General features: G+C 43.0%; 1 protein-coding gene and 1 pseudogene across 1 annotated transcript; one reads left to right on the top strand and one right to left on the bottom strand.

Annotated features, from left to right (window-relative positions):
* Positions 1–6,593: 6,593 nt before the first annotated feature.
* On the bottom strand, positions 6,594–14,326 carry C1S (complement C1s). Its single transcript, XM_028121121.2, has 11 exons — positions 14,304–14,326; positions 13,825–14,032; positions 13,512–13,689; positions 12,525–12,650; positions 11,872–12,071; positions 11,514–11,667; positions 10,984–11,099; positions 10,509–10,587; positions 9,716–9,844; positions 8,728–8,802; positions 6,594–7,393 (listed from the first exon to the last, which is right to left on the bottom strand). The coding sequence occupies exons 1-11, from the start codon at positions 14,324–14,326 to the stop codon at positions 6,594–6,596; spliced, it is 2,088 nt and encodes a 695-aa protein (XP_027976922.1).
* A 1,836-nt stretch (positions 14,327–16,162) lies between these two features.
* LOC148163687 (glutathione peroxidase 1 pseudogene) lies at positions 16,163–21,880 on the top strand (annotated as a pseudogene).
* The last annotated feature ends 1,364 nt before the right edge of the window (positions 21,881–23,244 follow it).

The raw sequence follows: 23,244 nt of genomic DNA, 5'->3' as shown, positions 1-23,244 counted from the left end.
TCTGGTTGGAAGCATGGATTCATTATCTATGCTAACAGATAGGCAAGCAGATTATAAGATGCTGGTATTTCCATAGGTGTTTTCTAATTCTTCATTTGTCTTGGTGAAGTAGAAAATAAGGTTATTGGCTGAGAGTGTGGATGAAAGATTTGGGGGTTTGAGGAGAGAGAAGAAGGAATGAATAATCATCAAGGAGAGTGAGAGAAAAAAAATGGATTAGGGAATTTTGATTGCCTGGGAGCATTAGGGTCCACTTGAGATTCATGGTCATGAATTAAAATGAGATGGTTGTTCTCACCTTTGTAAGACAGTTGTGTGAGTTAGGTTGTATGTTTTCCCCAGCCACTTTCAGCTGCACCTATACAGGCATAGAGGAGGCAGGTTTCATTTTGCCAAGTGAATATACTGAAGCCATAGAAGGGCACAGGAAGGAAGAGAATGGTCTCTACATGGTAATGAGGCTCAAGGAGTCACACACTGTCAGGCCCTATAGAATGGAGGCTGGGGGAGAAAAAGACAGTCACCAACTGACTAAGATGCAAGAGGGTATGTTAGTTCAGGGAATTCACTCTTGTGTCAAGGGACCTAGTCTCTTTCTACCCATGGTAACTTAGCAAGCTGCTTAAACTCTCTGAGCCTCAGTTTGTCTATAATAGTATCTCACACATATATACACAGAACATTCCCTAGGAGGGAAGTTCATAGCAATAAATGCCTACATTAAGAAACAAAAAAGGTCTCAAGTAAACAACCTAACTTTATACCTCAACGAACTAGAAAAAGAAAAATAAACTAAGCCTGAAGTTAGTTGAAGGGAGAAAATAACAAAGATCAGAGCAGAAATAAATAAAATAGAAACTAAAAAGGCAATAGAAAATGAAACTAGGAGCTGGTTTTTTGAACAGATAAACAAAAAAGACAAACCTTTAGCTAGATTTACCAAGAAACTAGGAGCTGGTTTTTTGAAAAGAAGCAAAACAAACAAACCTTTAGCGAGATTTACTAAGAAAAAAAGAGAGAAGACTCAAATAAATAAAATTATAAATGAAAGAGGAGATATTACAACTGATGCCATACAAATACAAAGGATCATAACAGACTACTGTGAACAATATCTGGCAACAAATTGGACAACCTAAGAAGAAATGGATAAATTCCTATAAATATACAATCTACCAAGACTGAATCATGAGGAAATAGAAAATATGAATATACCAATTACTAGTAAAGAGATTGAATTGGTAATCAAAAACCTTCCAACAAACAAAAGTCCTAGACCAGAAGTCTTCACTGATGAATTTTGCCAAACATTTAAAGAAAATTAACACCAATCCTTCTCAAACTCTTCCAAACATAGAAGAGGAGGGAACAGTTCCAAACTCATTTTATGAAGCCAGCATTACCCTGATACCAAAGCCAGACAAGACAGTACAAGAAAAGTTCAGACCAAGATCCCTGATGAACAGAGATGTCAAAATCCTCAACAAAATATTAACAAACCAAATTCAACAGTACATTAAAAGGATTACACACCATGATCAAGTGGGATTTATTACAGGGATGCAAGGATAAGTCAACATCCACAAATCAGTGGAATACACCACATTAACAAAATGAAGGATAAAAATCATATAATCATCTCAATAGATGCAGAAAAAGCATTAACAAAATTCAACATCATTTCATGATAAAAACTCTCAAACTGGGTATAGAGGGAATGTACCTCAAAATAACAAAGGCCATATAGGACAAACCCATAGCTAACATCGTACTAAACAGTGAAAATCTGAATGCTTTTCCTCTAAAATCATGAACAAGACAAAGATGCCCACTCTCACCACTTTTATTCAACATAGTACTAGAAGTCCTAGCCACAGCAATCAGGCAAGAAAAAGAAATAAAAGGAATTCATACTGGAAAGGAAGAAGTAAAACTGTCTCTATTTGCAGATGACATGAAATTATATTTAAAAATCGTAAAAATCCCACCAAAATAAAATTGTTAGAACTAACAAATAAATTCAGTAAGTTTGCAGGATATAAATTCAATATATACAAAAATCAGTTCTGTTTCTATACACTAACAACAAACTATCAGAAATTAAGAAAACAATCTTATTTACAATAGCATCAAAAAGAATAAAATACTTAGGAATAAACCTACTTAGGTGAAAGATCTATACACTGAAAACTATAAAACACTGATGAAAGAAAATGAAGAAGATAAAAATAAATAGAAAGCTATTCCATGCTCATGGACTAGAAGAATTAATATTGTTAAAGTGTTCTTACTACCCAAAGCCTTCTATAGATTCATTGTAATCCCTATCAAAATTCCAATGGCATTTTTCACAGAACAGAAAAAAACAATCTTAAAATTTATGCGAAACCACAAAAGATCCTGAATATCCAAAGCAATCTTGAGAAAGAAGGACAAAGTTGGAACACCACACTTCCTGGTTTCAAACTATATTACAAAGCTATAGTAATTAAAATAGTATGGTATTGGCATAAACACAAACACATAGATCAATGGCACAAAATAGAGAACCCAGAAATAAACCCACGCATATGGCCAATTAAGCTTTTAAAAAGGAGCCAAAAACACACAATGGGAAAAGGATAGTCTCTTCAATAGATGATGTTGGGAAAACTGGATTGCCATATGCAAAACAATAAAACTAGGCCATTGTCTTACACCATACACAAAAATCAACTGAAAAAAAAGGTCTTTAATCCTAAGGACTTGAGCATAAGACCTAAAACCATAAATCACCTAGAAGAAAATATAAGGGGTAAGCTCCTTGACATTGATCTTGGCAATGACTTTTTTGATTTGACACCAAAAGCAAAGGCAACAAAAGCAAATATAAGCAAGTGGGACTACTTCAAACTAAAAATCTTCTGCTCAGCAAAAGAAAGCATCAACAAAATGAAAAGGCAAACTACAGAATGGAAGAAAATATTTGCAAACCACATATCCAATAGGGGTTAATATCCAAAATAGACAGGGAACTCGTACAACTCAATAGCAAAAAGGGAAATAACCTAATTTTGAAATGGGCAAAGGACCTGAATAGACATTTTTCCAGAGAAGACATATAAATGACCCTCAGGTACATGAAAAGGTGCTCAGCATCATATCACTAATCATCAGGGAGATGCAAATCAAAACCACAATTAAATATCACCTCAAATCTGTTAGGATGGCTATGAAAAAAAGACAAAAGATAACAAATACTGGCAAGGATATGGAGAAAAGGGAACACTTGTTCACTATTGTTGGGAATGTAAACTGGTACAACCACTATGAAAAACAGTATGGAGGTTTTTCAAGTACTTAAAAATAAAAATACATATGATCCAGGAGTACCCCCTCAGGGTATATATTCAAAAGAAACTAAACCATTATCTCAAAGAGATATCTGCACTCCCATGTTCTTTGCAGCATTATTCACAAGAGCCAAGGTATAGAAACAACCTAAGTGTCTGTTAAGAGGTGAATGGATCAAGAAAATATGGTGTATATGACATACAATGGAATATTATTCAGCTTTTTATTTAAAAAAAAAGATTGTATTTATTTAAGAGAGAGCGAAAGCAAGAGAGAGCACAGAGAGAGAGAGAGAAGCAGACTCACCACTGAAAGTTGAGCCCAATGCAGGGCTCAATCCAGGACCCTGAGATCATGACCCAAGCTGAAGGCAGACACTTAACCAACAGAGCCACCCAGGCGCCCCTATTCAGCTTTTTAAAAAAGGAAATCCTGTCATTTGTGACAATATGGACAAATCTGGAAAGCATTATGCTAAGTGAAATAAACCAGACAGAGAAAGGCAAATACTGCATAGTATTGCTTTTATGTTGAATCTCAAAAAAAAAAAAAAGATCTTTTTTTTTCAAGTCAAACTCACAGAAACAGAGAGTAGAAAAGTGGTTGCCAGTGGGTGAGGTGTAGGGGAAATAGGGAGAGGTCAGTAAAAAGGTAAAAGCTTTCAGTTACAAGATGAATAAAGTCTGAGGATCTAATGCATAACATGGTGACTATAGTTGATAACACAATATCATATAATTGAAATTTGCTAAGAGACTCGAACCTAAAGTGTTCTCACCCAAAACAATATTATTAAGGGTACACATGTGAGGTAATGAATTAATGAATGTGATGGGGGATCCTTTCACAATATATATGTATATGAAATCATCACATTGCATACTTTAAATATTTTACCATTTTGTCAATTATACCTCAATAGCGCTGAAAAAAACAGCTTTTTATTTTTAGTTTAAAAAAACAAGCATGCGGAAAATGTAATGTCACATTTCTACAGAATATGTTGTTGATTCAAGGTGTCCCACAAAAAGCAACTTTAGAGGGTCCCAAAATCCTGCCAGTGCCTTCCGTGCTAGTCCAGTTTCAATTAGTTTCCTTCCATTAAGTCTTCTTGGCCCCTGGATACCACCTTTTCACCCTGGCATGAGAAACTGATCCGCCAGCCCATTTTCTTCTGACCAAAGAAATGTGACAATTCACCCGCTTTTAAAAGTTGTCTTTTCCTGAGTTTCAGGTGAAGCAGACACACATTGTTCCCAAGTGACGCATGAGGCAATATGATTGATACCCTTTAAGTCACATCAGTGATTCTCTAGCCCTTCAAGGCCTTGGTGATGAGTCCTTCCCAGCTCTGAAGTCTCTGATGATGATTCATTTAGAACCCCTCTCTGCCATTCACTCAGGGAAATGATCTTGTAGTAAAGTTAACCATAACCATCCTACTGCATAAGGCAGTAACAATGAGGGGATACTGTCACTAATACCCCAGGTCACCTGCAAAGGAATAACCCAAATAGACTGAAGATCCTGGCATAGATGGATTTCCTTTATCTGTTGCTTGTCTGATTCCAGGTTATTTTTTTCTATTATTTCAATTATTTAAAAAAGAAAGTTTCTACATCATGAGGAAGTTTCTTAGTATTTTTTCCAATTCTTTTTTTCTCTAGAGGAATCACCCTTCCCCCACCCAAAACATTGTAATCCAGCTTATACTGTCAATTCCATTGCATATGTAATGACAGGCAGGTAGACAAAAGTGGTTATGAGGTACACAGTCAAGGAATAATGTAAACGGCTTTACGCTGCTTGGTTGACTTGACACAGTCCTTCCAAGGTTCCTTATTATAATACTCCTTTGATTCTTCAGAACTTTCGATTACAGTTCTGTTTACTTCATCATGTGTTAACCTTCAGTTTAAGGTCAACTGTTGAACTTAGCCCTTTGGGTCTACGAAAAATCAAAGTCCTTTCCTGATGGGCCCCAAATGCCCACCTTTTGGCTTCTGGTGAAAACTCCTCTCCTGAGAGCCTCATGTCCCATCCAACAGACCAGAGTCTTCCTGAACTCCTACTCTTACTCTCAGTCCATGGCTTTCATAAGACACCTGGTTGGGGCCACTGCCACCCTGAAGAGGCCTCCTGGCCACAGTTTAAAAATACTTAAGTCTCAATTGTGTGGCCATTTTTCACTACTAATCAATTTGTGGTGAGAAAGAAGGTTTTTTTTTTTAATTTCCATTCCCTTGGGGAAAAAAATAGAAGGGAAAAAAATAGAAGAGAGAGTTTTTGGGTCCATCCTCATCAGAATTTTCAGCTGTAACGTCCTGGCACAGTTTAACCTGGAGAAGACATTGTTGCCTGACCGACAAATTGATCAAAACCACGAGGAAAGCAGATGAGAGCATGTTCAATTTCTTTTTTTTCTTTTTATTAAGTTGTAATAGTGTATTATACAAAAAAAAATTATACAAATGTATTAAAAGAAAATTAATTTTCAGAAGACATCGAAACAACTTATACCTCAAAATTTTATACTTAAAGATCTTAAACAGCCAATTCTGTATGCGGACTTCTGAATGAGGTTCAGGTTTGTTTCCTAAGTTTCAAAAGCAAAATATGGCACCTTGTGTTGATGATGTTCATGCTGACCCACAATAAATCTCAACTGGAAGAGAGGAGAAAATCTGAATTCCCTGTTTTCACGACAATTCAATATGAACTGCTAGATGCTAGATGCCTGAATCTCCATGCCACAGCCTTTCATCACCCTTCTCTGGGGCTCAGGTCTTGATGTGGAATAAGACAAGTCAGCCAGAACTGGGTTATAACCATGATTTATTACAAGTAGATAGTAGACACTGAGTATGATAAAGTAAATGGAACTTCAAACAGGTAAAGAGGAAACAAAAAAATCAAGGGTATGCCCAGCAATAAATTTCAGAGTCAGAACTGTAACATCAGGCAATCATCAGAAAAGGGGACTCCCTATGGAACAGTGCAAGATAGGAGTACCTTTCTCATGTTGTTACCCATAGTTGGAATTCAAGGGAGAGAACCCCACAGATTCAGACCACACCAAATGACCAATACGATGTAATAATCAAACACTACTTCCAGCTAGGTATCCCAATAATCAAGTTCTATTTAAATCATACTCCCAAGTCTTCTCTCAATCATGGTGAAATAATGGGAATATTGAGAGGAACAGAAAGCAACAGATTGGTCATAGCCCTTGGAGAGGCTGGTGGTGTATGTATGGGTTAGTCCATTCTGGGGGTACTATTTTCCTGTATTGTCTTCATTATCCAGTCAATGTAGTTCTGCACTCGTGTGTAGATTCCATACGTTCCACACTGGGGGCCCCAGGACACCAGACCAGCTACATAGAATTTGGGGGTCTCTTCATTGGGAACCCGTAGAGCAAAGGCTCCACCACTGTCCCCTTCACAGCTATCAACACCCTTCTCTCCTCCAGCACAGATCATATTATTAGTGAAAACATAGGAATTTATATCCACTTTGACATTTTTGCCTTTCACCTCCCGGCACTTTTCTAAGGGAGCAACGGGTAACATTGCCCCTCGGAGCAGGATCACATGATCTCTTACCTTTGTTCGGCCCCAGCCTGAGATCAGTCCCAGGTCTCCCACTGAGGGGTTGTATTCTGAGGAGGTGCCTGGCAGGCAGATGGGGGAGACAGTGGGCCCCATTTTCACTGGCTCTTTCAGCTGCACAAGTGCAATGTCATTGTTGAAATTCTTTCGTGTTTCTGGGGCATCCAGGAATTCCCAACCCGGATGAATAATTACACGCTCAGCAGTGAGCATCTGGGCTTTTGCCAGTTCTGAGGTGACCACTGAGGTGGACCCAACGTACATTACTGGGTCACGGTTTCCCTCCACGACATGAGCAGCTGTCAGCACCCAGTACTCATCGATGAGAACCCCACCAGCCCATGGGTTTGAAAAGAAGACTTGCCAGGGGAAATTTTGAATCTCTGCAATGATTCCTCCAAATATCCTCTGTGTTCCTCTAAAGGGCTTACTGGGAACACCACACACTAGGAAGGAACAAGAACAGGAGGAGAGAGAGCAAGAAATAAATTGCTGGCCTCCTGCAAATCCTCCAACCACTCAAAAACCTGCCAGGTGTCAGAATCCTCTAGCACGATATAGCCAACCCTGTATTTGGTCAACCATCTCAGTACCAGATTCATCCTGAATGAAATCACCAGACATCTCACTTTTCCAAAGCCACAGGCAGGCTTGTGGGAGAGACTGGTTAAACTGAAGCAGAATGTGACTTCCTGAGTCCAAATGAGCTAGTGTCTCACACTATGAACAGCCCCTCTAGAGGCGCACTTCAGCCCATGGGGACAGGGGCCCAACTGAAAACAGTGCTGGGAAATTCTTTCCTCATATGGGAAAGAAACCTCATATGATGGTGGAGGAGGCAACATCCCACCTTCTCCTGATGCCCCATGGAGTGTTTATCGCCTTCTTTACTGAAGTCCTAATTGCAGCTGAGTCCCTCCTAGCAGTCCATGGAAGTAGGACAAAGAGAGGGTTTTCTTCTTTCCTCTTTCATCTCATTCCCCACTGATTGCAGATTTGATCACTTTGCCATTACCAAATACAACTAAAATGGAATTTTATTCCAGATGAGGTCAGCTTACCTAAATCGCTCAGCAATCAGCATGAATAGACGCTGAGGTGAGCGTAAAAGTCTTTGGACCCAGACAGACCTGGGTTCAAAGTCTACTCCTGCCTCTTACTAACTCTGTGAACTTGTACTCAGTTCACTCATCTGTGAAATGGAACTAATCATATCTCAAAGGGTTGTTGCAAGGACTGGAATGAGATAATAAATGCAATTAACTAGCTCAGCCCCTAGTTGTTACTACCAGGACATTATTATTATTCTGGCTTTGCCTGAAAGCCTTCTTCTATCCAATTCTGATCTGTCTGCAACTCATTTCTTGATGCCAGATAGACTGTTGCCAGATAACTTTTTACATAATAACTGGGCTAGTCAATTGGTCTTGTTTCTGTGTGTGGATTCCTCACTCTCACTTTTCAGGTCCTGTTTTTAGCAATTCTACATCCCCTTACTACAGCTACATTACCAAACCTAACTGGCCCCGAATCTGATATCGTCACTGGCTAACTTTCTATTTCCTGTCAGTGGGCCTGACTCAGTGTGGGAGGAATTCCCCAAGGCCCTGGCAGGCCTCCCCACCCCCCGCCCAGCCCAGTGTTGTCTCTACCTCTAGACTAGACTTTGCTAGACCCAGGTTAAGTCCTTTCCCAAGAGGACTGCAGCTACTTTCAGAGAGTGGCCCCATACACCGGCACCTGCGTCTATGGTCTGTCCCCGAGATTGAGCCCTCATTACCTGGAACACATTTTGGCAGCTCCGCACCCAGCAATTTGTTCACCCAGCTCCCGTTGCCAGCGCAGTGATACTCTCCTGGAATAGCACAAGGGACACAGGACACACTCACCACCACATCTCCTCTGTTCCATTCCCTCTTTCATGCAGAGCCTCAACTCCTCTGAGATTTGGGGAAGGGATCAAATCAAATCAACTAGAAAAGAATCTTGAGGACACCCTCTACACAATGCCTCTGGCCTCTATCCTGCCAAGGGAGGGGAAGAAACAGTTTCCAAAGCAGAAGAGGGTTATGGCAGAAATTAGAAAAATGTTTCAAGTGGGAAAATAAATTAAATTAAATTAAAAGTGGGGCGCCTGGGTGGCACAATCGGTTAAGGGTCCCACTCTTGGTTTCGGCTCAGGTCATGATCTCAGAGTCATGAGATCGAGCCCCATGACAGGCTCTGTGCTCAGCTTGACATTCTCTCTCCCTCTCCCTCTGTCCCTCCCACTCATGCTGTCTCTCTCTCTCTCTCTCTCTCTCTCTCTCTCTCTGTCTAAAATAAATAAATAAATCTTTAAAAATAATAATAAATTAAAAGCAATGAAGTGGTACATATTGTTCCTTTTCCAGTCCTTCATCTAGTACTAATAAGGCCTCTCCATTGAGAAAGCCAGTCACATAGTATTGGTGACTTGACACTGGAAGCATTACTCCTGTATGTTCTACATTAAATAATTGGTCAAAAGCTGAGTAACCACATGAAAATGGATATTGTAGGGGGAATTTCTGCCATAGTTGTGAAGCTGAGCTCAGTGACTTCTGTTATTCCCTATGGATGATCCTATATCCCCACAGGAAAACTGTATCTTTAGACTAAGCCAAGAGGATAAAGTCCATCCCATCCTTCATTTCTCTCCAAACTCTCTTCCAACCCAGAAAGATTGTTCTATTCCCTTTCCAGCACTCTTATTCTTTCTCCTCTTTTCTCTAGTCAAAGAAACCTACCGCTTTCTTCATCTTCCATGAAATAATATGGCTCCTCACAAGTGTAATGAATGACAGAACCAAATAAAGTATGTTCTGGATCTTCAACTTTACCATTCTGAATGGGTTCAGGAGAGCCACAGTCCACAGCTACAAGAAGAAACCAGGAGAGTGATGGTTAGGATAGTTACATCCTACTAGGAAGGGTCACTGAGCCAGTTTCATCCTCCCAGCTGTGTCCCTCACTCCTTCCCACCCCCCACGTCCATAAGCGCACCTGAGATGAATCTCCCTAGACCACTGAGTCCTGCCAATTCAGATAGGCCCTTGAAAGCTACAAGGAGGAACCTGCTTCTCAGTGGTTGGTGGAGGACCCTGCAGAAGCCGGGAATGGACTTCTATAGTTCTACTAACTCTACCAATCCCATGGCCTCTTTCTTTGAAAGAAACCTGCTAGTCTTCCCAGTCTAGGACCAAATCTGGGCTGGCCCTTCATGGATGGCTTCCCTTCAGAAACAAAATCCATGGGGTGCTTGGGTGGCTCAGTCGATTAAGCGTCTGCCTTTGGCTCAGGTCGTGATCCCAGGGTTCATGCAACAGGCTTCCTGCTCAGCGGGGAGCCTGCGTCTCCCCCTCCTGCTCCCCCTGCTTGTGCTTTCTCTCTCTGTCAAATAAATAAATAAAATCTTAAAAGAAACCCAACCCCCTCTCTCACAAGCCTAAGAGGAAAATATGAATTTGAATCTTGATGAACTGATCTTTTAATTCCCATCAAAAGGGGGGGAAAGAGTCCCATTTTTAAAAAAATACATACGTTGACATTTCAGTTTGGAATTACTCCACTTTCCATTACTTTGACAAGTAGAATAGAAAGATGTCAAGCCAACACTTCCCTGGAGAATAATACACACCACCATTAATTTATAAGGAGAGATATGGGAAATCAAAGTCAAAAATGAAATTGATCTCTGGTCTTGGATCAGTGAGGAGTCCTGACCACAAGAAGCTTGGGGACATCTTAGTAGAATGACCCAAAGCACCCAGAAGTTAAGGCTAAAAGACAACTTTGCCCCAGCATATCAAATCCCCTTCCCCAGGAAGACTAAAGGCAGAAGGAAAGTGTCAATCTGGCCATGACTCACAAGGAAGGACTAAAGATCCTGAGGTGTTCTGTTTGTGGAAAATGTGTTAAACCTTGCTCAAACAAGGACATTCAGTAAACCATTAGACAATTCCAGTATGCTCATCCTGATGTAAGGATTAGGGAGAAGACCCTAATAGTACTTTACCTGTACAACTTCAAACCCTTCCAGACAGGTTATCTTTACCACATCTTTGAACACATATTTTGCTTTCTCAGGCTCCCAAACAGAATTGGCAGTGACTTCTTTGGGACAAGGAATTGCTTGGAAAGGACAGAAAAAGAAAATTACCAAAGAGTTGGAGAAACTCTATTCTATTTATATCATCCTCACACTTTCTGAAATCATTCGGTAGTCCTTAATCCTGAGGCCTAACATCCCAATGGAGATGTCTAAAATAATATGGTATTGCCCATACTCCAGGAAGTCATTGAGCCAGTTCCACCCACCCAGCCATGTTAGTACATACTAACTAACCACCCCAAGTTGTCTGCACCTGCAAGCCCAGTTAAAGGATTCCTAGAGGTTCAGGCATTTTTACAACCACTGACAGGTTTAGATCTTGCTGAAGAAGTGAAGTCTCTCAGGATACCTAGCCATATAACAATCTACCTGTTTGGATCTTACATTGTCCAGGGACTTTGGTAACACCAAAGAGCAACTTCTAGGTTACTCACGATCTCCATGGTAACGAAGTTTCCAGCCCTTTTTTTGCCCTGTTTGGTCCGTTTGGAAGATGACATTAAGAGTGTTACTCTTGGTTTCAATATTTAGTGGCTCAGAGAATCCATTACCACAGTAAGGACCAAACTGCTTGTCTCTTGCAACAAACTGAAAAGAAATGAAATGATGAAATCAGCAGAGAGAAAGAACTAAAAGAAAGAGGTAAAATGGAGGGGATAAAAGTAAAGGAGGTAATGAAAGAAACATAAAATAAGAAGGAGGGGAAGAAAAGAGGGGACAGAAAGAAAGACAGCTTGTCTTTGAGGAGAAATCTCTCCGTGTGAGTTGGGAGGATAACTAATCATCACGCACAAGTAAACTGTCAGGGCAGTGGCCCTTCGAATCAGCTGGTTGCACATCAAAATCTTCTCTCTGCATAGTCACCACCACTTGGTATCCCTCCTCCAACAGGATCTGATAGTCACACCTTGAGTTCTCTGGGTATGGATTGGGATAATTGGGACTTGCAATCTCCCCAATCAGTGTAGTGAATACATCCCCACTGCAATTGACTAAGGGAGAAAAAGAAAAAAAAAAAAAGAGGAATGAAATATAGGGTCAAGGAAAGGAGATCCTGCCCCATTCTATGACTCTTCTCATGAACTGAGCATCCCTGACTGGAGCCCACATGCCACAATTACACACCCGATACAAATCAATAGAGATACCCAATGCCTTCTGGGTTTCCATCACATTGCTTATGATAGAGCCCCTCATGGTTATGAACAGTCCCAGGTAGACTCTTCACAGGCATCTATCTCTCCTCTCCAATTATTTAACTTGACCCTGTAGGCTTGTCTTCCTCCACTCTTGTGGCTCCCCCACAGCTTTTGGGTAACTAAAGACAGATGCCAAAGCAAGGCTGAAGCTAGTCAAAATTGGAAGGGTCAACAAAGCTATAACTGGGAAGCCTCAAGCCATTCCAAGTACCAGGGAACATGCCCCCCACTTGATGCCAAGCTCACCTCCACAATTCTTCATATCATCATGGAGGAAGTATTCTGGGGGGCAGGAGCAGAAGTAACCACCAATGAAGTTGTTGCAGAAGTGGCTACAAGGGGCATCTGCAAAGTCTGTGCACTCATTTATATCTAGAAAAAGTAGAGAAAGATTGAAGTCAAGAACAAAGACCTAGAAGTAAGAATGAGTTTAAACCCAAAACTACAAGGGTAAGAAAAATTAAGAAAGGCCTATTGCTAACATGAATGAACGAATCGTATTTCAGGATGGTTTTATTCTATATTACTCTCCATGATTCTGATTCTGGAGTTGAGCCCTGCCATTGCATGGCTATAAGGGAGCTCTCAATGCCAGAGACCCTTGGCCTTTCTCACAAACAGAGCATTTCGGTTCCAGAGACAACACTCTATAGGCTAAACATGGTTAAATGTCTTCTGAGGGGAAGTGCAATCAGTACACTTACCACTTTAGAGGATTTGGGTATTTCTGTCAAATCCGAATAATAGTTTAGCTTTACGAGATGTTCTAACTTCACTTTAACCTGGAGTTAGGTGTAGAAGCATGCAGAATTTGAAGGTTTGTTTGCCATTGGATGGGTTTGAATATCATGCATTCCTCGTGTGATTCTTGGCAAGTTACTTAACTTCCCTAGTCCTCACTTTCTTTATCTTTAAGTGGAGATCATTATACTTACCTTGAAGAGCTGAGGTGAAGATAAGTTAATATAGGTAAAATTCCTAATACAGTGCCCAATTTATAGTGGTTCTCAGTAAGTTACTATCTATTACCTATTTTTACCATTATCATCTCTGAGATACAATCTTGTGTTTGAATTTCACAAAGGCAATTCATGGACATACCCAAGTCCAGTCAACACTTCATAAGAGTTATAATTATAAACAGAATCCTTAGTCACAGAATCGCTCAGTGTTTGTTCTGCTTCTAATCTTTTGGCTGGATCACTAAGGAACATAGAGAACGGTGAGCCTTACCTACAGCAACATAGTATGCAGCAAACCCAGTGAAACGTTCTTCATTGGAGAAGTCTGACTTAAAGATCACCTGGAGTTTATTGTATGGCACTTGGAACTCTTCCACAATTGGGGAGTTGGGATTCTTGCTGGTCCTCTGTCCACATAGTTTCCCTTCTTCAAAGTCTCCTGACATTATCTAAGAAAAGAGTCAAAAGGAAGCTGAGAAAGGGTAATATTGTTGGCATTGGAGGTCAGAGAAGGGGACAGAAAGAATAGAACATTCCACCACCACCAACCCAGCCCTATCCTTTATGTGCTTATTATAATATACCTGCACTGAGTCGTATGCACAGTTCTCTGACAGTTCTATGTCCAGATGGGTGAAGTAGAGATGGATCCCATACCCTTCAGGAACTTCTATATCCCAAGATTTCTCTATCTCATTGGGGTATGCCTGAGGATAGTTAGGGGACAGGATCTGCCCATACATAGTCGGCTCAGCATCAACGGATGCCAAAAGGGAAAACAGGACAATGCACCTGAAAAAAAAACATATGGAGATGGGGGTGACCCAGGTACTGGCAGACTAGTGCAGTGCCCTAGCATTTGTCTTGGGTAGAAGGGAGGGGAAAGGGAGGGAAATAGGTAGAAGGGAGGAGGGCAACAGCACATGCGAGGAGGATCTTAGGCTGGAATAGAGCAAAAAGGCCTACGTCAAACCAAAACCTGAGCTTCAGATCTGAGCTGTTTTCTAGAGCAGATAAAGGGACTAGAGTCCATGTACATCTCTGTAGACTCGTGATCACTTACCACATCTCTGGCAATTTGTTCATCCCTGGTGAAGAGCACGCCTCTAGCTCCTGGCTCTCTGAACCTCTGGACTTTGGAGCAAAGGGGTGGCCGGGCTGGCTGTATTTGTCAAACAAACACAGGCACCTGCTTTGGTGATGGGGGTCACCTGGGGGTTCGGTGTCACCTTCATAAGAGTAACACACAGGTTAAACAAAGCAATACACTGATCAGCACAGGATGCCTGTCATCTCATACCCTCCCTGGTTCCATTGCAATTCACTTTCTAGACTAAAGCTAGATCTTATCCTTCTCCCATTGCTTCTCTGGATCTTCTCCCAGCTTTTCTCCAAAAAAAAACATGAGCGCTTTCTCCCAATTTTCTTCCTCCTCCTCCCTCACCCCCACCAGTGACCCCTGTCCCCACTCTATCAGTCTCTTTCCTGCCCTCACAAAACAATATCCCCATTTCCACTCAGGTTTTCAGGAGCCTTTCCCCATCATGACTAGCCACCTAGGACATTTCTCCCTCCTCTTTTGGCAAAGATCCCCTTGATCACTTCATACCAGCTCTCTTTACTATGGTTATTAGTGCACATATTTCTGTCGGTTCTCCCCCACGACCACTGATGGAAGGATGAGCTTCTTTTACTAGGGGAAGGCAGCGACCTTGGGAGAAGTGGTCTGAGACAGGGTTGGGTGGGGAATGAGACAAAGGGCAGCTGAATGACAAGAAACACACAAAGAAAGGAAAGGAAATGTATCCCCTCAATTTCCTACGTTAATTCTCCAGGGTTTGGGGTTTTTTCCTTTATTAAAAAAGATGAGATATCTTTCCATAGTTCCTCAGAGAGTCTTGCCAAAAATGTTTCTAACCCTGGAAATGATGGTAAGTAGTGGGGTAACCGCGAGGAAAAGGGGAAGGGCAACCTATATTCTGCCTTCTTTTACTTTGCTCCTTCCAGCCCTCGATCTTTGCCCAAAACCTTCCCATGTGAAGTTCTCTGCCTTTCTTTTTCTTCCACCAAAGCTCTGCTCTTCAGTTTTTAAGGTTTTTACCTTCAGAAGCGGATGGCAACAAGTGGGTCAGTCCCTTCTCTCGTGCCAATGGACATGCTGGGCGACCCTGCCAGCTCCCAGGGAGAGCAGCACCGGGCCTGGTCGCTCCCTCTGCAGGAATTCCGCCGGCCTCCCTGTCCCGGTTCTCTTCCTATGATTCTCTATCCCAGTGTGCATGTCTGAAATTCCCTGATCTAAACAAAGAGGGGGCTGGGAGACCATGACAAGGGAAAGGGTAACTCAGCCTTGATCTTGGAGCTCCCTCTGCTTTTGAAACAAGAATTGCATACTTCTGGTCAGGCCCAAGGTCCCTCCATCCAGGGCTCCAGGGGGAGAAAGAAGGAGTGGGGAATTCCACCGATTGCTTAATGTTCTCTTCCAGCCAAAGGGTGTGTTAGAGCTTTCAGAGAAGTCAGGTGATTTGTGGGAAAAGGAGGGGATTAATACTGTGGGGGAAAAAGCCAAACCCAGAATGTCCAACCCTCCAACAATGTATGAATCACAACTTAAGGGAGAGATGCCAGTCATCTCTGCTCTTAAAGCAAATTTAACGGTTGGATAATGACTTAGACCTAGACCTAAGCTGGTGTGGGATGATGCTCTTCCTCTTCCTAAAATCCCCTCCACATCTCCAAACATCTAAATTCTATCCACCAATCAAGCCCCAGGTCAGGTACAATCCAGAGTCCCTCATCCATAACCCTTGGGTCTAAATGAGTTTCAAGATTCAGAATTTTACAGATTTTAAAAAGACAGTGCAGTACATGGACCCAATATTAGGTAACACCTCCTCCTCTCCCTCCCCTCGAGGGGCTGGAATAATGCTCCATTATCAAACATTAATATTTCTGCTGCTACGCATACTGATCTTCATGGTAAGTAGAATAATTAAAATTATTATTTGGTTATAATTATATATTATATTTACATATCCCTTATGGTTATAAATTACTTCACATCAGTTCAGGTCAGGTTTTGCTGACAAATGAGTTTTGGTGCCAAACTTGGGGGGTGGGGGGAAGCCTTTTGGAATTCAGAGTTGTAGATAAGGGACAGAGGGATGGTGGGCTGTACGATCCCCCCACAAAATCTTCCCTGATCTCTTGGCTTACCTTTATGTCCCTTATTACTTTACTTCCTACCCTTATCTAGTGACTTGCATTCCAGTGAATCTACACCTTAACAATTGAAGATGCTCCCTTAGTTTACATGCCACTAGGAATTAGGCTGCCAATTAATCTACGATATACCATTGATGATAAGATGCCTCCTGATTTCAGGAGAGTTAAAATGTCAGGGGAAGCGCGCCTGGGTGGCTCAATGGGTTAGGGTCAGTCTTCAGCTCAGGTCATGATCCTGGGGTCCTGGATCCAGCCCCCGAGTTGGGCTCCCTGCTCAGCGGGGAGCCTGCTTCTCCCTCTCCTTCTAACCCGCCCCCCCCCGATCGCTCTCTCTCTCAAATAAATAAATAGAATCTTTTTTAAAAAATGGGGAAACCACATGCCTTGGAATTAATTGCTGGTTGACTCACTCAGCACTGGGCCTGGAGTCAGAGGACTGGCTCATTCCCTAACTTTTTAGCTTCTTCAAGTATAAAATGGAGATAACATCAGTTCTGCCTGCTTACATGGCTGTCAGAAGGATCTAATGAAATAGTGAGAGTGAAAGAACTTTGCAAACTATGGTGCCAAATAAATGTGCACATTGAAAGGAAGAGAATTATGAGTCAATAAGGTCTCTGAAGGCGGGTTCAGGGTCTGATTCATCTCTGCATTCTCCACCATGTCTAGCTGTGTCATTCGTATAGTAGATGTACATATGACTGTTTGGTGTTCCTTTGGCTGCCCAGGGTTTGAATGTCTTTACGACATTTGGAGAGTTCCTCATCGTATGATTGGGAATAGAGCCCACCTCCCAGGAGAGAAGATGCAAGTGCAGGAAGTGTGTTGCTCCCCACTCCAGCAGCTCTGGACCAGGCCCATGCACTCATGCTCCACTCATCAGAGGCATCTGCCTAGGCCTTGAATCCAGAGGTTGTCATACCAAGAAGCAGGGACTATGGAGCCTCTGGGGACAGTGGGGGCTGCAGGAAGAGGAAAGAGACCGGGGCACCTGGGTGGCTCAGTCAGTTGGGCAGCCACCTCTTGATTTCAGCCCAGGTCATGATCTTAGGGTCCTGGGACTGAGCCCCTCAACAGGCTCTGCACTCAGCGGGGATTCTGCTTCAGGATTCTCTCTCCCTCTGCCCCTCCCCCCACTGACGCACATGTATGCTCTCTCTCTAATAAATAAATAAATCTTTAAAAAAAGAAAAAAAAAGATGAGGGAGGAAGCAGTGCTCACAAGCAGCTTCCACTGTCCAGTGGGTGAGCGTCACAAGCTGAAGTGTCTAGGGCCTAGCAAAGACAGGGCAGCAGAGGCAGCCATATTCTTTTTTTTTTTTTTAAGATTTTATTTATTTATTTGTCAGAGAGAGAGAGCGTGAGCAAACACAAGCAGGGGGAGTGGCACTCAGAGGGAGAGGGAGAAGCAGGCTCCCCACTGAGCAAAGAGCCATATGCAGGGCTCGATCCCAGGACTGTGGGATCATGACCTGAGCCGAAGGCAGACGCTTAACCGACTGAGCCACCCAGGCGCCCCAAGGCAGCCGTATTCTGACCATTGTTCCTGCTGTGAAGCTTCCACACTTGGCACTTCAGTGCTCCCAGCATTTCTCTGAGCAGTCAGTCCAGGATCCCTTTAACAAATTCCTCTTCTGCTCATATCTACCAGAGTTGGTTTCCATTGCCTGCAACTAAGAACAATGGCTGATACAACATGCTCAGTGAGTATCTGAGAAATGACTGACTGAATGAGCCAATGAGTTCAGACCATTTACTAGCAGCTTTTGGGAGTGTGACCTTGGAAAAGTTACTTAATCCCTCGGAGCTCCAGCTTTATCGTGTGTAAAATGGGGATAATATCATCTCCCTCAGGGACGCCTGGGTGGCTCAGTTGGCTAAGTGTCTGCCTCTGGCTCAGGTCGTGATCCCAGGGTCCTGAGATCGAGTCCTGAATCGGGCTCCCTGCTCAGCGGGAAGCCTGCTTCTCCCTCTGCCCTGCTGCTCCCCCTGCTTGTGCTCTCTCTTGCTCTCTGACAAGTAAACAAATAAAATCTTTAACATACATATATAGATAGATAGATAGATAGATCTCACTTCCCTCAGACACAGCTATCATTGTCAGTGACTAAGGAAAGGGTTAAGGAATAGGCAGAGAGATATAGGAGGCCACTGACTCCCCTGACTAGGCTCGCAGAAATCCCAAATGTGGAGAAATGCTGAGGTGTACAAAACCAGAGATAAGGGAACAAAGCAGACCACCTGGCCCTGGATGTTAGGGAGCGTGTTTTATTTGTTTTTGTTTTGTTTTGTTTTGTTTGCAGCTACATTGTAATTACAGAACATGACCAGACCTCAGAGAAGTGAGCCATTAAGGATGTTGTCAGTAGTCCTTGCTCAAACCAAGACGGCACAAGAATCTCAAGGCCACAGTCTTCCCAGTCAGTTCTCAATAAGACTCCAGCAACAGCCCACAGTGGCCACCCATTAGGGACCCCTCTCACTCTAGGGAGCTTTTCTCTTCCCTTTTTGCTCTCACCTTGACTTAACAAACTTTCACTTCACTTCACCCTTTTGTGTCCGTGAGATTCCTTCTCTGACTCCATGAGACAAGAACCTCGCAATCCTGTAACATCAGGACCTACAGTAGCCATGATTAGATATCTAATATCTAGCATATAGATATATATCAGCATATATCTAGTGCTAAGTAAGCCCTTCATCAATAAACAACAACGTCACCTCCAAACACCACCAGCAGCAGTAGCAGCACCCGTCTCCTCAAGAGCTTCCCAGCATGCCTCAGTACACGGCACAAAAAAGAGAGCATCTTACCAAATTATCCAGGCTTGCTTCTTCTTTGTCTTCTGAATTCAACACTCACTGGAAAAGTTAGTGACTCTCTCCTACCCTCATGTGTGTTTTGACTTCACCTCTTCAATTTTGCCATCCAACTACAATATTTCATTTTTCTCTCTAAATCTCAAGAAGACAACAAATCACACATGTTATGGCATCTCTGGGCCCTGCCACCTTCCCCACTTTAGCAAGAACTCAAGCCAAGACCTCTTAGAGTGACAGCTTTGAAACTGTTACATAATCTGCTCAGATTCATGGGGAGTCATAAACATGATGTTGCTTATTGTCACCCTCAGGGTCATCTGAACCCCAGCTGATGTGATAATGCTAATACACAAACCAGAAATTAGAACCTTACATGTTAGTATTAAATGTAACTAACACACATGTGTATAAACATGAAAGGGACTTTTTAAAAGATTTTATTAATTAATTAATTAATTTGTTTATTTATTTATTTATTTGAGAAAGAGAGAGAGAGCAGGGGAAGGAGCCGAGGGAGAGGGAGGGAGAAGGACAGTGAGAAGCAGACTCTGCACTGATCACAGACCCCAGTGCGGGGCTCAATCCCACAACCCTGAGATGATGACCTGAGCCAAAATCAAGAGCTGGACACTTCACCAACTGAACCACCCAGGCGCCCCAGATTTTCTTTTCTTTTTTTTTTTAAGTAGCCTCCACACCCAGCGTGGAGCCCAATGCAGGGCTTGAACTCACAACCCTGAGCTGAGATCAAGAGTAGAACGCTGAACCAAGCCACCCAGATACTTAGGGTATTTTAGAAAATAATCACTAGTGTTACTCAGAATCATAAGTATCATATTCACAATGTCAGTTACCATCCCTCTTTCTGTTCCAAGTTCTAGAGAAATTGAGAAATCAAACAAAAGCAGCAAATGGAGCTCAAAATATTATCTTTAATAGCAATAAAAGCCAAGATAGAGTAAGTAGCCTAGTGTAAAAGCCAAATGGTGGCTAATTAAACCCCAGAATTAGAATTACCCTTCTAGACACGGACAATACTGGGCCAGGAAAGGCTTTCTCAAGCAGAGAATATCTGCTCCCTGTGGGCAGCTTGCTCCCAAGAGGAAGAAGGGCCAAGGTAAAGGCAGCACGCCCATTTATTCTTCATATCTTTACCAGTTAGATAAGTCACTCTTCCTCCCTAGCGCTAAGTGAGAAATGGAATGGAGTCATATCATGGCGCTCTCTCCATCAGGAAAGATCTATCAGGGATGGTACAAACATCCCACCCCCAACATTCCCACGGCTTTTCCTCTTTAACCTGTTAGATTTAACAATTAAACATATCATCAACTAAGGATGTGGCAGTCTACCTGGGAGAAAAAATCAGGAATCTAATTAGAGCTCCATTCACCCAAGGCCAACCACTGCTCCTCTTTTGAGCCCTCAGCACCACTGGCCCCAGAAGCCCCCAAAATGATACTGAGCAATACGTTAATGTTAAATATATTCTGCACCCAAGAAATGGAAATTCACCTCTCCTATTCCCATCCCAGATTACATTCAGTTAACCAAGATAGCTATCAGAGCTCAGCAATGAGACTAAATGATGGTATTAAGAAAGGCCAACAATAGGCACTCTGGTCCTATAGTCGGCCCTATGCGCCGCTCGGCTCAGAGCGGTGGCCCGGCGCTCAGTGTAGGCCTTCTCTGCACGTCCGCGGGCCTGCGGGGAGCCTGGAAGCCGGGCGTCCCTGCGGGACAAAGTGCTGTCATGGAGAATGTGGCCTCGCTCTTAGGCACAACCGTTCGGGACTCCGCCCAGATGAACGAGCTGCAGCGGGGACCTCGGGCTCCAGGGCTTGGTCGCGCTCGGCTTCCCGGCTTCCCGGCTTCCCGCGCAATCCGTTCACACATCAAGAGAAAGCCAGGAACGAAGAGATCCTGAATCCCCTCAAGAACGTCCGACCCCGCGGCGGGTTCGAGCCCACCTGCGAGGGAAACGGCTCGCAGGCGCACCCCCTCTTCGCCACAGGTTCATCACCTGGTCTCCCGTGTGCGGTAACAACATCTCCTGGAACTTCGAGAAGTTCCTGGTGGGCCCAGAGGGTGTGTCTGTGCTCAGGTACAGCCGCCCGCTTTCTAACCAAGGACAGTGAGCCTGACGTCGAGGCCCAGCTGTGCCTAGGGCGCCCTTCCTGTCCTTGCTGCTCGGCGGTCACAACGTTGCCCTCTGGGGATTTCAACCACAACGGTGTGAAATCTGCAAGAGTTAGTTCCTGCAAGGTTTCAGAGACTGTACTAGCTCCCTGGCCAACCTTTCCTGAGTCCAGTTTTGAAAAGTCCAAAGAGTTCATGAGACACAAGAATATCACAATACCAGCCCCACAACCACAAAATTTCTGAAAACAGCCATCCCCAGACCCCAAAGCAGATATCCCAGGAAAAAATTAAAATTATATTTCCAAAACCCGGTACTTAATGTTGCCAAAGACTGAAGAAATTCAGTAGTATCTGAGGGAAGGAGAAAAATCTTAGTTTTTGACCTCACCTTAATGCCCTTAGGTTTATGCCAACCGTTCAGAATCCATAGCTCCTGAACTTAAGCACAAGTGAAAGAAATCATTTAGAAAAAGGTTACTTTGGGTATTCTGTACATACCACATGGGGGTCCTCCTGTATGGAACATTTCATTTCCAGTCCCCTCCTTAGTCCTAAGCCTCTGGCGCCCAGTGCTGCATTGGTAGGTGAGCTCTGCCTACAATCCAGACTCCACAATGCAGAGGACAGATGGTTTCCATTCAGTGGCTTTTGCTGCTTTTATGGAATCTCTAAGACCTGAAAAGCCTTCCTATGAAGGAAGGCTTTCTCTTGGTCCCCATGTTTGTTTCAGCGGGAGAAAGGATCCTCAGTAGATTCTTGAAACTGCAGTTCCTACTGAAGGTTCTGAAGCCTGTGCACTTACCTTAAGGACCAATACTTCTGCCAGATGCCCCGATGCCAGTTTTTCTTCCCCTTTTTAATTTCATTAACAGATTATAGCAACTTCACAAATTAGGGCAGAGGCAATGCCAGCAAGCCTACCTATAATACGTATATCACCTTGAAACCCACCCAGCAATTTTTTGAGACTTTGCCACTCTCCAGCCGGTGAACAAGCTGCTTGGATTCCAGATCAGTCTTTATTTCCTCCTTGGCCCTGAATGTAGAATGGCATTGGCCAAATTAGCACTGCCTCCCTTAGCCAGGCACTCAAATATGAAAGCTACAATCTCCCCAGGGCTCTGTAGCATATGTAGATCTCAGCTTCCTTACAGGAGGATTCCTATAAGGAAACATCAGGAGTCATGAAGAGAATCCCACCACTACAACATACACGGTATCTGCATTATTGTCAAAAACTCTAATATAAACAATGCTTGCCAAAATACCAATTCATTTATTGTTCAGTAAAACCAAATAGTGAAAAATTCTGACATAGATAAATCCTAAGAAGGGATGCCTGGGTGGCTCAGTCAGTTAAGTGGCTGCCTTCAGCCCAGGTCATGATCCCAGGGTCCTGGGATGGAGCCCCACATCAGGCTCCCAGCTCAGCTCGGAGTCTGCTTCTCCCTCTCCCTCTGCCCCTCCTCCCTGCTCGTGCTCTCTCTCTTGCTCTCCCTCTTTCAAATAAATTAATTAAATCTTAAAAAAAAAAGAAAAATCCTAAGAAAAAAACAAGTGTAGCTATATCAAAACAAATAAAGTGTAACTGGGAGAGAGAGATAAAAGAAAGTGAATGTTGACAAGAGGCAGTAACTGCTATAGTCTGATTATGCCTGCCAAATTCACAAGTTGGGGAATCCTAATGCCCAATGTGCTGGTGTTAGAAGGTGGGGGTCTTTGGAAGGGGATTAGTGGGATGCCTGGGTGGCTCAGTCTGTTAAGAGTCTGCCTTCAGCTCAGGTCATGATCCCAGGGTCCTGGAATGGAGTCCCATA

The sequence above is a fragment of the Eumetopias jubatus genome, unplaced genomic scaffold (assembly GCF_037043125.1).
Source record: "Eumetopias jubatus isolate StellerSeaLion01/CBP00866 unplaced genomic scaffold, mEumJub1_p1.0 scaffold_8, whole genome shotgun sequence".
Taxonomy (NCBI): domain Eukaryota; kingdom Metazoa; phylum Chordata; class Mammalia; order Carnivora; family Otariidae; genus Eumetopias; species Eumetopias jubatus.
The sequence above is the reverse complement of the archived record's forward strand: the minus strand, read 5'-3'. Positions and strand labels throughout refer to the sequence as shown.

Bases quoted from the DNA above. Each gene is read 5' to 3' on its own strand.
- C1S (XM_028121121.2), bottom strand. From the start codon at position 14,326: ATGAACAAATTGCCAGAGATGTG. The intron at 10,588-10,983 runs GTAAAGTACTAT...ATTATTCTCCAG, and splicing joins AAGGGTTTGAAGTTGTACAG to GGAAGTGTTGGCTTGACATC. The intron at 8,803-9,715 runs GTAGGTTTCTTT...GTGCTATTCCAG, and splicing joins CATGGAAGATGAAGAAAGCG to GAGAGTATCACTGCGCTGGC.